The sequence below is a fragment of the Sander vitreus genome, chromosome 15, assembly GCF_031162955.1.
Source record: "Sander vitreus isolate 19-12246 chromosome 15, sanVit1, whole genome shotgun sequence".
NCBI classification, from domain to species: Eukaryota; Metazoa; Chordata; class Actinopteri; order Perciformes; family Percidae; genus Sander; species Sander vitreus.
In genome coordinates, this window is record NC_135869.1 from 6,948,089 (window position 1) to 6,964,869 (window position 16,781).

Below are 16,781 nucleotides of genomic sequence, written 5' to 3' on the forward strand. Positions count from 1 at the left end.
TCTCTCTCGCTCTCTCTCTGTCTCTCTCTTCCTCTCCATCTCATATTTTACTGCCTGCACTATCCTGTACACTTAAAGGTGCAATGTGTAAGATAAGGCCAGATGTTTAGTTTAAAACAGTAAGTAACATTATCAACAGAATGTAAAACAGTTTTGACGGTATGTTAAATACGTCTACAGTATAGAAAGATATCCACTATTGTCATCATACAACGAAATTCTGAGAGCTCTTCTGTTCAGTGAAAGAAACAAAGTGCAAAACAGTTAAAAATAAAAGCAAAGATATCACATACATTCAGGGCATAATATTTAAATAAATACCTAAGAATTGCACATGAATGGGCGGCAGTGATCAGATGAAATGGCAAAGTGCAATTCACATGTAAAAGATTTTTAATGTGTGTAAGGTTTGGTTATTTACAGGAAGAGTTCTAATGGTCACGGGGAAGTTTTTGAGTCTGTTAGTCCGGCTCTTTAGGCACCTGTATCGCCTGCCAGAGGGCAGGAAGTTGAACAAGTGCTGTCCAGGGTGGGGAGGGTAGCATTCTGTATTGTAATAATAATAAATCTGTATTGTGTTGCAGAGATCTACTGAAATGAGCATGCTAACCAGCTAGCCTTGACCAGTCCTGTTTTGTAATACCACTTGTACCTCGAGAGACGGTAGTGATTCACTGTAGCGTCCAGTCTGCCCTCAGTTGGGCTTAAGGCACTTCCGCATTGCCTTCACTTTTCAGACGCAGCTACCCCGTCCAGTATTTTTACAGTCTATCAGGGAAAGCTAAAAGACTACAAATGCAAAGAAAGGGTGTGGAAGCTGATAGCCTATCAGTAGCCCTTGAGTTTGAAAATGTTATTCCCAAGAGAGTAAGAATGGGATATTTGAGTTATGATGTCAGAGAGTTTATCCCAGCACCATTGCTATGTTTCAAATGTCAAAGAATGGGACACACTGCAGGACAATGTAAAGGAAAGCAAAAAAGTGCAAGATGCGGTGGTGGACATGATTATGGTGAATGCGGTCAAGATGCATGAATCTGATGCTGCATCTGTGGCAGTGAACACAGTGCTGCTTCCAGGAACTATCGAGAGGCTCCACGATTCTGCACAGCCTGTGTAGACTGCATTGATTAAAACAGAAACGCATCAGTTCCGTCAGACGCACGTAAGACAGACAACTAAAAAATTTGGCTCCGAGGCCTCCCGTATGGACAAGCCTTTAGTTTACACGATGCATGAAAAAGGGACATTTTGACATTAACAGCTGTCAAGACATTTCACTTAGAACTATAAATGATAACTTTGTTATGGTGCTAGTGGAACAGTCAGGGATCACTGTGATTCATCATCTGAGGACCCAAGGAACGTCTGCACAAAATTCCATGGCAACCCAACCACGATTTGTTATGTTTTCAGATATTTCATTGTGGACTAAAATGGGGAACTAACCACGCAACTGCCGTTTCCATCACTAGAACCAGGTTAATAGCTTGAATAAAATTCATGAATTGAAATTTTACCCACTATGGCGTAAAACACCTTTAGAGTTGACATTCAGAACTTTAACCTTGTTTACTGTTAAATCATAAACCTAATGCTGCAGTATCAATCATTCAATTGTATTTGTCCCGTGAAATCGTACAAGTTACAATTCCAGTCAGCAGACCAGAAACGCAGAACGCGGAACAGAAACGCAGTTTAGATAAGTGATGATTTGTGACATGATTTGTGGATTTGTTTTATACACTGAAATTGCTATCTTGTGACAGTGATAGACAGCTTATGAATGTTTTTAGTAAAAAAAAAAGAATTCTGAAAATCTCAGTTCCTTAATACAACATGTAATCATATACCACACCATGAAGGCAAAAATCTTATAAATTTGATCAAATATGTGGTTGACATATGTGATAAGTCAGAGATCTTCAACAGGGGGTCCGGGACCCCTAGAGGGTCCTCAGAGTTACTGCAGGAGGGGCCACCAAATTGTTGTTTTTGAAAGTTTTTTTTTCAAAAACTAAAAATCTTAACATGAATCCAACATAGTATTAGCAAACATAAACCAGCCCATTTGTGGAAAAAAATCAAAAACCATTGATGATAGACTTACTGGCCTATAGGTAAGGTAGTCACTAAGGTATCCACAGATACAGTTAATGATTCACTGTGCCACATGTACGTATGTTTAACATTAAAGCATGATTCATACAATCATGCCAACAATTACTATTAATAACTATAAAAACAATAACTATTAATTATTAATATAAGTATTCTATGCACTAAAAAGTATATATATGTGTGGCCGGGTTGATTCAGTGGAGAGCAGGCGCACATATACTGAGAGGTTTATGCCTCGACGCAGAGGTCCAGGGTTTGAGTCAAACTTGTAACAATTTCCTGCATGTCTTCCCCCTCTCTCTCCCCTTTCTCACCTAGCTGTCCTGTTAAAAAATAAAGGCGGAAAAATCCCAAATAATAATCTGAAAAAAAGTATATATATATATATTTTATTTATTAGGGGACCCCTGATTAGTCTCTCTAAGTTAAGGGTTCCTTGGCTTAAAAAATGTTGAAAACCCTTGATAAGTGATATGACCGCAGTTCTCATGCTGGCCACTACTTGGACATTTTAAGGTGTGTAAATGTCTCCTTGACATCCTTGATTCAAAAAAAGTTTAGAAGAGGTTCTGTCCATTTTTAGGCATTGCGGCAGATTGAGGCCGCCCCGTATTCATTCATTGCAAAGTCCTATATGTGTGTGATTTAATACAGATTGTTTGTGCAGTGCTAAATAAAAAGTCCAACGCATCATATTGTGTTTTTTATTTTTATTTTTGGGTTTTATTTTTTTGCCTATTAACCTAACCTAATATTTCTAAAGTGTGAGAGGAAAACGGAGGACCCAGGGTAAACCCAAACATGGAGAGAACATGAACAACACACAGAAAGGTCTGGGCCAACCAGAACCTGTCTGTGAGGCATCAATGCTCACCAGTGGTGGTGCTCAGAAAAGGGGAATAGATAAGAATGAGAAGGCATTTAAATGAAGGGGGAGAGAAAAGAGAGAAAGAAACAGGGACAGTAGAACAGTGGGGTGTGGAACAGGAATGCTCTAGTTTGGCCATTTAAGGCCTCCTGGGCAGCAGCTTGTTGCGCTCCTGGCTTTGTCCCGCAGATGCTTCCTCTGTGGAAATGGCTGGAAGGAGGGTCATCTGCCCAGTGCCCAATCTTGGCAAGGACTCATCAGGCTCATTGTGTTTTTTCGCTACCTGCTGCTTTCTGAATCGGGCTTTCAGGGGTTTATCCTCTGCTCTGGAAAACTGATGCAGGGAATTGCTCTTTGCCACTTCCTGCCTGGAGTACATTGTGGCCATTGGCTGGATAGAACTCATTAACTCGTAGGTAGGCACCATGTACTTTATGTTTATGTAGGCATGCTCTCCTCCGTGGAGCTCAAACAGCTCCAGAGTCTCCTTGATCAGGTCACCAATGTTCACTCTATTCTGCTGGCCGTATTCGATGCCATCTCCAGAGTTGATGTTCATGTTCTTGAAGATGTTACAAATGGGGAGGATCTGTCTGTAGTAGGGCACCAGAGCCTCTCCTACCATGTCTCCAGACAGCACCAGATGCTGCAGAACTTTCAGAGTGGTGCAGATCACCTGACGGTTCCTCGTGTTCAGGGCATTCTTGATCGGCATGATGAGCTGGGGAATGACGGGGCGGATCTTGGGGCCTCCGTGCTCCAGCATGTCATGTGTTCCCTGGCGGGCAAAGAACTCGTAGGGATAAACAGTCTCCCGTAAGCCATCAAAGAAAAGAGGCAGGTAGTGGTGGTAGTCCAGCGTCTCGATCTCCACCTGCCATTTAATGCGGTTGCCTTTGGCGTCATGCTTCAGTGCCGTCGGGAACAATCCGCGGTCGTAGAACTTGCGAAAGGTAGTTGGTTTGAAAGGGCGCTCCCGAAAAGCCCCTGCAGCCGGGGGACCCATCACCACGTAGTTCTTCATAGTGGCCTTCATGGTGAAGCCTTGTGTTTTTAGCTCCATCTTCTTCCTCAACATGGTCTTGTCTTGTAAAATGATCAGTCAAATCCAAACTGAAAATGGAGAGCAATGCGAAATTAGATAATCCTCTATTATGTTGTATGTTGCTATCAATCGCCGACGAAGGTAACATAATGGTGATCTTATGTTGCTAACTAGGTCATACGTGTCAGATCAAAGGCAGCTGGTGACATCATCACTTGCCTTTGATGAGTTTAAAACGGAAGATGCTAGATCGCACCCGTAACCCCGAAATTCCACCAGGCGCGTATGCCGGTTTTGTTCCGCCACCCCGCCATGCATCATACCCATAGACAGTATATAATGGACCAACAGATCCCGTTGCTCTGGACAGAGACCAGTGAAGGATATTAGAAGCACTTTTCCGGTGATGGCTAAGCGTTACTGCGCAGCCTCCAACTGAGAGAGACGACGTAAATGTGACGTGAGCAACCTGTCTGAAATATGGATATGTAAGGAGATAACATGGACACAGGCTAGTTAACATTAGGAATGAAACTTAAACAGCTAATGTAAGTCGAAACTGCCTGCGAGCTTCTCCTGTACTGTACGGTAATTCCTCTACTATGCGACAGTAAGTCGCGTGGTTATGACACAATCGTTAGCCTATTTTTATGTGAGATACAAGGTAATGGAGCCTTTTACACATTGTCGTGTTTCTTTAGAAATAAACAACGGACAAAAAAAGTCTTTAAACGCTTCAGATGTAAAGTTATTTGCTGTCAAAGTGACGTCAAAATGAATGGCAGTCGGGTGATCGCTTGGTAGCATCAAAATGGCGCCATAGGAGGTTTGAGTTCTGAAGCGAAGCTTACCCCCTGGGTCATACCACACCAGGAGCTTAAGAGGCAAAATGTTTTGCCTGCCCGAAACGAGCTGAGCCTTTCAACTCACAGTTATACGCCCCACAGCTCCATCAAAAATAGACCTGGCGTGTATTGTTAGCGTAACGGAGCAGAGACGCGAGTGGAATAACAAGCATTGTCTTGAGTTTTGACTTTTCATTTTAATTTAGTGTTAGTTGTTTTTAGAGTGTGTTTGCTAGTTTTACTTCATTTTTAGTTATTCTGAAAGATTTAGTTTTAGTTTTCATATATTAAGTTTTTAGTTTTACAGTAGCTTTTGTTAGCGTATAATGTCTCAGAAGTATGTACACATACATGTAAAATACACGGTTGGATAACTGAATAGGAATGGCCTCGATGATATCTTTAAGTAAATCTTTTTGTTACTTTAGTGTCTGATTTAAAGCAATTGCGTCACAGCGCCATCTCATGTCTAGTCAGTTCAATTAAAAATTTTGATTTGTTTATTAACCTGTCAATATTTGTTTGGGTTTCAGATGACTAAAAATGTTTTTCACCGCTTTTTTCGTTTTAGTCTTAGTTTACTACAATCACCCTGCTTCTTCCCCAACACAATACAGTTCTACAAAACATGAAAAGTCAAGTGAAAAGCAGCTGTAAAGTTTGTCTTACCTCTCCAATGGTTTGTGTGGGAATGAGACTGGAATTCCATCTTCCTGTAGATACATTCAGTGTTCCATGGTGATGATGTGTCACAATCAGACAGAACAGAACATACACTGTTCTAGTTCTACTGTCAGTTCTACTGCTTTTTTTTTAACACCAGTGGAATGTAACTAGTAGGCTACTTACTCAAGTACTCTACTTAATTACAAATGTAAGGTACTTTACTTAACCGTTTATTCTCGTGTTACTTTTTACTTCTATTTCACTACATTTGGGAAAAAACATAACTTTACGCACCACATTTATTTGCAACTGAAATGAGTCATTAGAGGATCCAAAAATCTTACAAATGAAAACAGACCTTTATGGGAAAAAAGGTATTTGATACAGTGGATATATATATATACACACAGTGTTATATTCTGTATAGTATTCAGTCTGATTAAACATAAGATGCTGATAACCGAGTTATAATTTAAAGGTTCCATATTTAAAAAATGTAAAATGTGAGATTTCCATGTCTTTTTTTTTTAAATTATATACAGTATAATCCACAGAGAAAAGCCAACAGTCCGTATTCAGAAACTGTGCTTTTAAATGGGCCGTCAGGACTTCTGTACGGTTGTGATGTCACAACTATAATTTAATATCTTAATATATTATAAGAGTTAAAAGTAAAAAGTGATCAAAAACAAGCATGCATGCATAGTGTGCAGATTGGATGTGCATTGAGTGTGCAAAAGGGAGGTTATTATAAATTATACGTACAAAAGATAGATTGCACTTTACCAGAGTTACAGATGATAATATGTAGATAATGATAATTGTGAGTCCATTTACAGTTAGTGAGTCCAGAAGGACCACAGCAGCCTCCAACTTCACCGATGTCCGTTCTGTGACATAGAATCAGAAATCAGAATCAGAAAATGGTTTATTGCCAAGTAAGTACTTACAAGGAATTTGCCCTGGTGGTTGGTGCATACATAGACAAAATAAACAATAAATACAGAAACAAATATATACAAAATAGCTGTTTAACATGAGAAAAAAAAAGAATGTGAATGGATTGAGTGCAGAATGTGCAAAACAAATATATAGTATGTGCAATGGGTGGAATGAGTTAAAGGGGAACTATGCAGGTTTTTTTTAGCTTAATTTAACTTAACTGAACAGCTTCGGAGTCATTGGAATGGTTACATTACTTTTTTCGGGTTGAATGGTGGTCGCCTCGCTTCCCCCTAACGCCTATGAGCAGAAAAACCACCCTTGCAACTTTTGGCCGGCGAGCCGCCGGCCTCAGCGTCAGGAAGTATCGCGTGATATCAGGTCTTGCAATGTAACAAATTGCTTCACGGCACTGCACACATACGCCCGTCCAGGAACCGGCTAACAAGGTAGCGATGGAGTTTTTCACACTATCGTCATGGCTGATCGTCGGTCTTGACTCGGTCTCGACTCGGTCTTGACTAGTCCTGGTCTTGGACTTGTCTTGGACTCGACAAAGGTGGACTTGACTACAGCCCTGACCTCCTGTGCCGCTCTGTGGAACACCTTGGGGGTATGAGCCTTTCACAAGAGCTACTTTTTAAGGTTTTAGTCCATTGGTAACCTTATCAGATAAACCCTATCTCATATAGGACATCAACATATATCTTTTATGTAATTTAATGTCAGTAGGAACTAATTGTGTTTGTTATTTCAGTTTACCTAATTATTTGAAGTTACTATTACCTGTGAGTTGTTTTTTTTTATGTCTTAACCTCCTTTAAGTTTTCATACCATGGATATGTAATAACAAGGGCCATACATACTGAAGCACAAGGTGGCGGTAATATTTTTAAAACGGCCAATTTCCGCCAACCAAAAGCTAAAGAAGAAGCTCATGGTCCCGCCCATCTTGCCGTTGGCGGAAGTAGCTGAGTGGTCTCCTCATAGAACTTAAAAGAAGGGTCTCCTTCATCCAGAATCTGAGCAGGACAAAATGGCATTAAGAGCTGCATTAAGGAACAAGTGCGGCTTGTCAGGTATGTCTGCATGTGTATGCACCTATCATTCTAACAGAATGCTTTAAATGTTATACATTGCCATTTCACCTGTAGCTGTTTGGGCTGTTACTGTTAGCTGTGTTAGTTGTGTTTGCTTCCAGAAACTGGAACAAAGGTCACAGGACACCTTTAGCTGCCAGTGGATACATGACGGACGTAATAAACCTAAGTTTATGTCAGCTTGTGCACCTTAACTTTCATTATCAATGCGTGTCAGGTTATAGTTCATTTGAATATTTAAATTATATATTTAAAAATAACGCGTTAAGGAGTAATTCAAGCTATTACACTGCGTGGTTGAATACTCGTTTCTGATTTGTCAATGACGGCATTTCTACGGTCTGTTATTTCTGTCTCTATGTTATTTCTGTCTTAAGTCCCGCCCACACCGGAGGAGAAAATAATCATAGCTCTCAATTGACTTTGTGTTGCGTTAAGGTGCCAGCAACAGAATAAATGCCTTAAATCGGCCCAATCTAACCAATCTGCTACGAAATGATCCGTTTTCTCTGATTCCAAACACTATTCTATTTATGTTTCTATAAGACATTACAGATTTAACACAAATACAATGTAGCTATTTATATATCTAAAAACCCAATACATTGGTTTTTGCAGAAAAACATTATGGAGTAAAATGATCTTTGTTTTTTTTTAAGAATGAACAACATGGCAGATGTAGGGTTTTTACATATTACGTACATAGTATTACTGTAGTCATATCCCCTAGAGCTGCTCCTAAAGATTACTGTGTCTTTATGAAAAGCTTTTTTTTTATTTTAGCATTCTTGGGTGTAATTCTTAGAAGCTTGATACATATACATGCCAAAGACAAGACAACAGTGTGTGTGTGTGTGTGTGTGTGTGTGTGTGTGTGTGTGTGTGTGTGTAGGTCTCCTTTCCCAGCGGTCCTCCTGCAGCAGTCATGGCAGAGTTTGTGTGTCTCCCGTCCTCGTCGCTCAGCAGAGGAACAACTCCACCTCGCCCAAGATCGATGTGGAATTTGACCAAAGCACAGGTAAACATTTTTGCTAAAAGCTCAGTACACATCTCTGTATGTGTTGAAAGCTCTGGAGCCACTTTTTTTCCTGTCAGCCTGTGTTGGGGTTTTAAAGTGCTCATATTATGCTTTTTGGCTTTTTCCCTTTCCTTTATTGTGTTATATATATTTGTGCATGTTATAGGTTTACAAAGTGAAAAAGCCCAAAGTCCACCCCCAAAGGGACTTACCATCTTCCAGAGAAAACACTGTTGACAAACTGCTCCAAACAGCTCTATTGTAGTCCAGCCTTTACTTCCGTGACAAACCTGCGTCACTTTGTAACACACGTTATAATGCTCACCTAGCTGCTAGCGTGGCACTCCCTCATACGCTGCTTCTGACTGGCTAGTAGTACTTACCTAGTTACTGCGTATGTGCGACTCCCAACAAAGATGGTACAGAAGTGAGATGCCTCACTCTGTAGCTAAAACAGAGAGCTCAACACACAGGGTGAAAAGAGGAGCTGCAGCAATGTGCAGTATGACAAAAATATGGTGTTTTCTGAAAATGAAACCATGTAAACCTATTCTGGTACAACCTCTAAATACAATTATGAACGTGAAAATGAGCATCATATGAGCACCTACTCGGGCATTTCCAAGCCCCTATAATGGAGAAATATGGAAACACTGCTGCCCTTGTTTTGGTTTGAAAACTCCAGGGTTGGTTTGTAGTCTGGGCGGGCTTAAACGAAGAGCTTTAGGAAACAACAATGCACATCAATCGTTCTTATCGGTTAGGTAGGCTTACATACCTTTCAGTAACAGTTCCGCCTCAACGTCGGTCCAAGCTAATAAATCCCTGCTCTTACTTTTTGCCATTGTTCTTTTTCCAAAGTATTTTAAATATTTTGAACTTATACATTGATGGTATTGAACAGCAGAGTAATGTTGGACAATCTGCTTCCTGTTTATACCGACACGCACATACCCAGTGTGTGTGAATGGTCATGTTATATGCGTTGTCAGATGTGTTAATATGAACTGAGCTTAGTTTTGCTGCTGGAATTAAAACTCTTGCGTGGACGGAGATTGTTTCTTGTCTCAAAACGCCGCCCACTTAAAATTGAAAAGGTAGGGAGCCCTTTACCGACAGCTGATTGGACGAACGCGTCACTTGGGTCTGGCTGCTTGAGAATTTCAAACCGACTGTCATGGCGGCTCGGATGGAATACGATCTTGTATTTTCCGAAAATTGTTCACCGAAACGTGTTTCGTAAAACATTTTAAGCGAGAAATAGGCCATACAGTTGCTGAATCTGGTCAGTTTAAAAGATTTCCGTCAGATTTTGAGAGGCGGCAAGCCGAGCCGGATGCTCCTCATTTGCATACAGGAAAGCGGGCTGGAAAATCGGGTTCACATGTGTTGCGTTCATGGATGTATTAAGAGAACGGGTTGCGTTCGTCACGTTCATCCCACTCGTCATTTCCAGTAAGTGTTTTCATTAGGGGTGTTCCTTTTGGGACAATACTAACCATTGAAAGTGGGCACTACAGCACAGGGGCGCCGCCAGGAATTTTGGGCCCCATGACAAAAAAATCAAATTGGGCCCCCTCTGCGCAGCTGTTGTCACCACATCTCTAGGACCTAACTGTCCCATCAAAAGCTTTACATAACTCTAATTAAAGGCTTGACACTGTCTTGCTTCTTGTAGTTCAATACTAGTACTAGAATTTGACAAAATGGAAAATTCTCTTAACAAAATTTATTATTATTATAATTATTAATGAAAGACCGAGAAATCCCCACAGACTCCCTGCAATGATGCTAACTGGCATGTCATTGAACACAATGTTGCTCACCTTCTTCACTGGGACAGGGAGGGGACACAGTTAGGGGAAGACTGGGGTGCTGCTGACTCATCTGTTGTTAAGTCTGCTAAAAGGGGCAGGGACAATGATTTAATATGAATATCTTGCTAAAAGTTTCCCTGCACGGATTAAATGGTGATTAAATGTAGGCTAACACTAGTCTGTAGCTAGCTAGCTTATTTCACTATGGACATTAAGCCAACAGGTTAATACCACTCACAGACTATAGGCTACCCACCTTTCTTGGTGAAAAACTGGGTTACAGTTTAACACCCTTTCCTTTGTCTTTCCTCTTTTTTCTCTCTTTCCTTTTTTGAAAACCAGATTTTGATTTAACGTTACTTGGCAACACTAGCCGCATTTACTGACTGCAACTAAACACCGTCACTGAGTGCACTAAGGCAGGACCAAACCATTTCATGCAGATACAGGGGGGTGGTCGGTCTATATGGATGTTTACTTTTTGGTCAATGGGGATATTTAACTTTTACTGCCAAAAACAATGAGGTCATTAATTTTATTATTATATTTGAAATATATATACTGAATGATGATGGTTTAATAATTTTTAATGAGTTTTAACCTATTTTTTGGGGCTCCTGTCAGTCATGGGCCCTTGGAATTGTCCTAACGTTTCCCCCCTATACGGAGCCCCTGCTACAGCAGTAAGTGGTCAGTGCACGTTAGCAGTGTACTGACGGAAGTATGCGGAATGGGACACAGCCTAAACCTACCAAGAGACAGCCAGTCCCTGAGTTTGGCTGTGACAGGGAAATGTAAATTAGATATTGCTGTTGTCTTTCATGGCCATCTATGCATTTCTTAACTGCCTATAAAACACAATTAGAGCTGAGGCTTGACGTTAATCATGTCATCATTTCTACCATTTCATAGCATTTCTTTTCATTTTGGAATCTGTAGGGAATTTATGTGAAAGTAATGAGGCAAAAGATCAGCATCTCTGTCTCTCTGTAGGTGTGGCTGTGATGCGCATGCAGAGTCCGCCGGTCAACAGCCTCAGTTTAGATTTCCTCACAGAGTTCTGCATCGGCGTGGAGAAGCTGGAGATGGATAAGGGCTGCCGAGGCCTCATCATCACCTCGGTACAGTAAAACCGTTTAAAGCAGCAGAGCCTTTGTTCGAGAGACAAGTGGGACTTTTAGCTTTGTGTATTACTAGGAATTTAAAGTGCATTATAATCTTTTTTTATTTATATATTTTTATATATATATATATATATATGTATATGTGTGTGTATGTATGTATTGCAGTACAATCTGAAATTTTAGCCTGAGTATTGTGTGTGTTGTGTCAATCCAGAACCAGCCCAAGGTGTTCTCAGCCGGACTGGACATCATGGAGATGTACGGAAAGAGTCCGGAGCGCTGCGGAGAGTTCTGGAGAGCCGTTCAGGAGATGTGGCTGAAGCTCTATAGCTCCGACATGGTCACTATAGCTGCAATCAATGTACGTATGAAGTCCACCCGACCACTGATGGTCACGAGTGATGCGAGTGACAGCTTCACTGCCTTCTATTGTTGTTGTTAGGGATCGACCGATACTGGTTACTCAAAGCCAATACCGATTATTAGTAGTTAATGAAACCGATAACCGATATTTGGAACCGATACGCATTTATAGTGAGAATACAAATCTTCTAAGTCAAAATTAAGTTACAAACTCCAACACAGAACTTAGTTTAAATGCTTTAAGCAATGATTTAATAAATTAGAACCTTTCAACATAATACCCAGTAAAAGATAGTCAGATAGAGCTGTAGGCGGGACATTAAGTCAGACTCTGGAGCAGAGGGACAGACACAGACACAGAGCTGTAGCCGAACCAAAGTAACGCACTTTTTAATTCATTAACTTTATCGGTTATCAGGCAAATAAAACACTGATACAGATATCCATATCTGCAAACTGCCAAAAAAAGGGAAACACTGCAAGCTGCTACAGTTTGCTGCTCTGCGGCATCACAGATTGCAAAGCACACCTGACTACAGGAGCCGTTAAGCTCTGACTTGCGGGGTACGTAAAGTTTGGGTCGGATCACATTCTCACCACAAACGAACCGCTCCAGAGTTCCTCTTCAAGGAGGTCTCAATGCGCTTGTTTGGTCGGCTTTTGGTGCGCATCCGAGTGCGATTGCTGCATTCACACCTGCCCAAACGAACCGCACCGAGGGGGGGGAAACCAACTCTAGTGCGACTCAACCGACCTAGATGAGACCGGTGTGAAAGCCCTCTCAGATTGCACTTTAGCATAACTCGTCGCTCCCCCCCACAGGGTTCCAGTCCTGCAGGTGGCTGTCTTATGTCTATAACGTGTGACTACAGGATAATGGCGGACAACCCTCGGTACAGCATCGGCCTCAATGAGACGCAGCTGGGCATCGTAGCACCTTTTTGGTAAGGAATTCAAAGTATGACAACACCCATGACAGCTGTGGCGGTTATGTTGATTTCATTTATTTAGTTCGATAAAAGACAATGCACATTAGTTCAAATTTCTGCAAATGTGTCAGTGTTAGCCAGCCGGCTACTTTTCAACTGTAGCCCTTTGGCGAGATGTATTGAGACCAGAGCAACAGTAAACCGCTAGACATTAGTATGGGTTCAAATGTACAGACAGGAGTCAGTAAGACGCCATAAAGACTGCCAAAGCAACACAATAAGCTTCCTCCAGAAGCCTTGCAGAGTGACAGGAAGCAGCAAGACACTAGTAAAGTCACACATCAACAGTATCCACATTCAGTACATGAAGCCATGCAAGCAACAAAACACAGCCAAACAACACAGAGGGTAGCCATGTTCTTGTACCATGCAACCATGCAGAGAGACCCATACAATGAAATTGTGAGTGCCACAACTGAAGGTGCATTAGAGACAAGATAAACAATAAATAGCTACAAACACGAACAATTTAAGCCATAAACACACTAAGGATGGGACAGGAAAAATATTGCACATGGTGTATGATTATTGTTATGTTATTGCGGGATGATAAAAGTAAGTTCATGGTTTGGATGTATGTTGAGTGTTCTGATGGCCCGTGGAAAGAAACTATTTTTCAATCTGATTGTTCTGGTTTTTATGCTCCTGTACCTCCGCCCAGAGGGAAGCAGGCTGAGCAGGTGATGCCCAAGGTGGATGCGTATTAGTCAGTAATTAATCAGTAATAGGCAATGACACAAAAAAAATGAAATAAAACGCATCACTCATGATGGAGATCTTGATACAATATTAAAAGCCGCAGTACAGGTTGATAAGATGGTTAATAAGATGGTGAAGTTAAGCTTCATGATGATGATAGTGTTGGAATGTACAGTAAAAGGTCTCTGCCGATCCCCTGCTCTATTTCACCTGATGGAAAAACAATTGCTGCCGTCTGCAGGTTCAAGGACACCATGCTGAACACAGTTGGCCACCGAACCACAGAGATGGCTCTGGAGCTGGGGCTGCTCTACAACCCGTCAGAGGCCCTGAAGATAGGACTGGTGGACCAGCTGGTACCTGAAGACCAGGTCCTCACCACAGCTGCACAGGCCATGACCAAGTGGTTGGCTATTCCAGGTATATTGGCACCTTACAAAATAGGAGGTGTGTGTTATAGCTAGTAGGGCTGGGCAATATATCGATATTATATCGATATCGTGATACGAGACTAGATATCGTCTTAGATTTTGGATATCGTAATATCATGATATGAGATAACTGATATGAGATAACTGTTAACTTTTCCTGGTTTTAAAGGCTGCATTACAGTAAAGTGATGTACTTTTCTGAACTCACCAGACTGTTCTAGCTGTTCTATTATTTGCCTTTTCCCCACGTAGACATTATGTCCACATTACTGATGATTTATCTAAAATCTAAGTGGGAAGATATTTTGTTAAAGCACCAATTGTCAATCCTAGAATATCGCCGCAATATCGATATCGAGGTATTTGGTCAAGAATATCGTCATATCTGATTTTCTCCATATCGCCCAGCCCTAATAGCTAGTCTATATCCACGACCTTCCACTTCCGGGCCACCGCAAATTCCTATGGATATCCCTCTTTACGGCCGGATGTCCGTTACCTTCCTCTTTCTTTGTGTTGGCGTTCTAAACTCCGGTGGATTTCTGAGGACTATGGTTAACTGCTCCTCAGATCTCTGCAGGGTAAATCCAGACAGCTAGCTAGACTATCTGTCCAATCTGAGTTTTCTGTTGCACGACTAAAACAACTTTTGAACGTACACATGTTCCACCAAAACAAGTTCAGAGGCACCGTTGCTTTGTCCGGGGCTTAGCGCTGCCCGAGACGTTTGTGATTGGTTTAAAGAAATGCCAATAAACCAGAGCACGTTTTTCTACCATCCCGGAATGCTGTGTGGACTAGCCAGACCCTCCTCCGCAGCGCTGTGGAGGAAGGTCTGGCAATACGGGACCATGTTATAGCATGCACGATCAGTGAACTGGCCAGTCCAGCTACATTTATATAGTCTTCCACCTGTGGTACTTGGTACTCTCGACTAAGACATTGTCGCTGAGCGTTTCTTAATCTTTACCCCTAGATTACACGAGGTACATCTGCGCTGCGTTCCAGCGGCGCCAGGCCGCCACCGGCAACCGCGGCCTCTCAAGACAATACTTATGATATCACCAATCGCGCTACAGCGCATGGTAGAAGCATTCCAAAAGCAGTTCTGCTCTGCTCAAAAGAATTTGCGACGAGACGAGTTGAAACTTTCAACTACTTGCAACGCGTCGGTCTGCAGCGCTCTGAAACCTGCCAGTTCACACCAATGCGACAAGCTGAGACAGCGTATCATCTCCATAGCAACGACTCTTTGTACTTCCGTCCTAACTTCCGACTTCCAGGCTTTTTGTAGCTAAATATATCATCTGTTGCGTCTAAATATGAATGTGGATAACGTCAGTGATAGCGAGATGCTTGCCACAGTTACATTTCTAGTGATGAATCGGCAAAAACGTTTTATTTCTCTGAATAAAAGTCCTAGGCGCTCCCTCTCTTCAGTCACTCTCTAGCTCGCTCCACCGCACATGCTCGCGGGCGCACGTTGAGCCTCCGTTAACATGTTTGTAACAGAAATAAAATGGATTATGGATACTTTTATTGTAGCTGACTTTACAAGATGACTTCGCTATTGGCTGTTGAAACAGGAGACGCCTCTTACGTTCTAAAACCAGCCTCTGGCGAGGAGCTGAGACGGGCCGGTTCAGACCGCTGCAACTTTTCTCCGCGCCGTTCTAAACCACTTTCATCTCGCCGCAAATCTTTGGTCCGAACTGGGCTTTAAAGTTACATGTCAGCCTTGGGTCGATGCTACCTATTGATGCAACCAATAAAACACTGATCAACGTGAACGTAGGGGCAGAAAAACAAACTTAACTTTAATTGGAAGCGGTGAGCTAACTGTACATCGGTTCTTTCTTTCTTTACAGACCACGCCAGACAGATCACCAAGTCCATGATGAGGAAGCCAACCGTCGACAAGCTGACGTCCAACAGAGAGGCCGACATCCAAAACTTTGTCAGCTTCATCACCAAAGACTCCATTCAGAAGTCGCTCCGCATGTATTTGGAGATGCTTAAAAAGAGAAGAGCCTAAAGGAGAGAGGGAACACCTATAAAGTGACACACACATATACACGCAATACAGGGAGTTAGTGACATTTGTTGAAAACACAGTGTCATGTGTGCATTAGTGTTAATAGACCCTTGAATACAGCTCCCTGCAACTTACATTCGTAACAGTGTTCAACCAGCAAGCGCAAGGGGAGACATAGCCAGGATTGACACCAATGATTTAGTGACAAATCAACACAACACACCCACATTTCACAGTACATTAGTAAATGTAAAAAAAAACTTATTTTGAGGACTGTTTCGTAACATGATAACATTTGAAGTCAAAGCAAATAAACACACTGTTAGGCATAATACATAGTGAGTATCCCTAACTAGAGAGAGAGGGAGAGAGCAGCAGTAGTGGTCGAGTGAGCTAGAGAAGGAATGAGGAGAGGGAATGCTGAACAAAGCAGTAGTCAGAGGAATAAAGCACTCTTTTCTGACTGCTGGGGTTTAGTGAACAGTCTATTACTGCCACAGACAGGCCTCCACCAAGTGCCTAGCCTTACTGTCCCTTTAAGAAGCATAACTAATGAAAGTAAACTCGGGTGTATTTGAACAGCCCACAGTGGGCGAAGCCTTTGTGATCTCTAACAGATTTATCTACAACACATGACTGACTGACTGCTTTTTAGCCTGATATTTCTCAATAAATGAGTGTATTTATGTGGTCAGATGGTTTATTGGTGTGATTTAAA

At 41.8% G+C, this 16,781-nt stretch overlaps 1 protein-coding gene and 1 pseudogene across 1 annotated transcript; one reads left to right on the forward strand and one right to left on the reverse strand.

Moving 5' to 3' along the window:
• Positions 1 to 3,128: 3,128 nt before the first annotated feature.
• LOC144529994 (parkin coregulated gene protein homolog pseudogene) lies at positions 3,129 to 4,067 on the reverse strand (annotated as a pseudogene).
• Positions 4,068 to 7,431: 3,364 nt separating this feature from the next.
• On the forward strand, positions 7,432 to 16,757 carry eci1 (enoyl-CoA delta isomerase 1). The gene is made up of 7 exons (XM_078269797.1): positions 7,432 to 7,566; positions 8,480 to 8,605; positions 11,416 to 11,543; positions 11,761 to 11,907; positions 12,732 to 12,853; positions 13,839 to 14,017; positions 15,897 to 16,757. Exons 1-7 carry the CDS (start codon positions 7,524 to 7,526, stop codon positions 16,061 to 16,063), a joined length of 912 nt encoding a protein of 303 aa, XP_078125923.1. The 5' UTR covers positions 7,432 to 7,523; the 3' UTR covers positions 16,064 to 16,757.
• Positions 16,758 to 16,781: the final 24 nt, after the last annotated feature.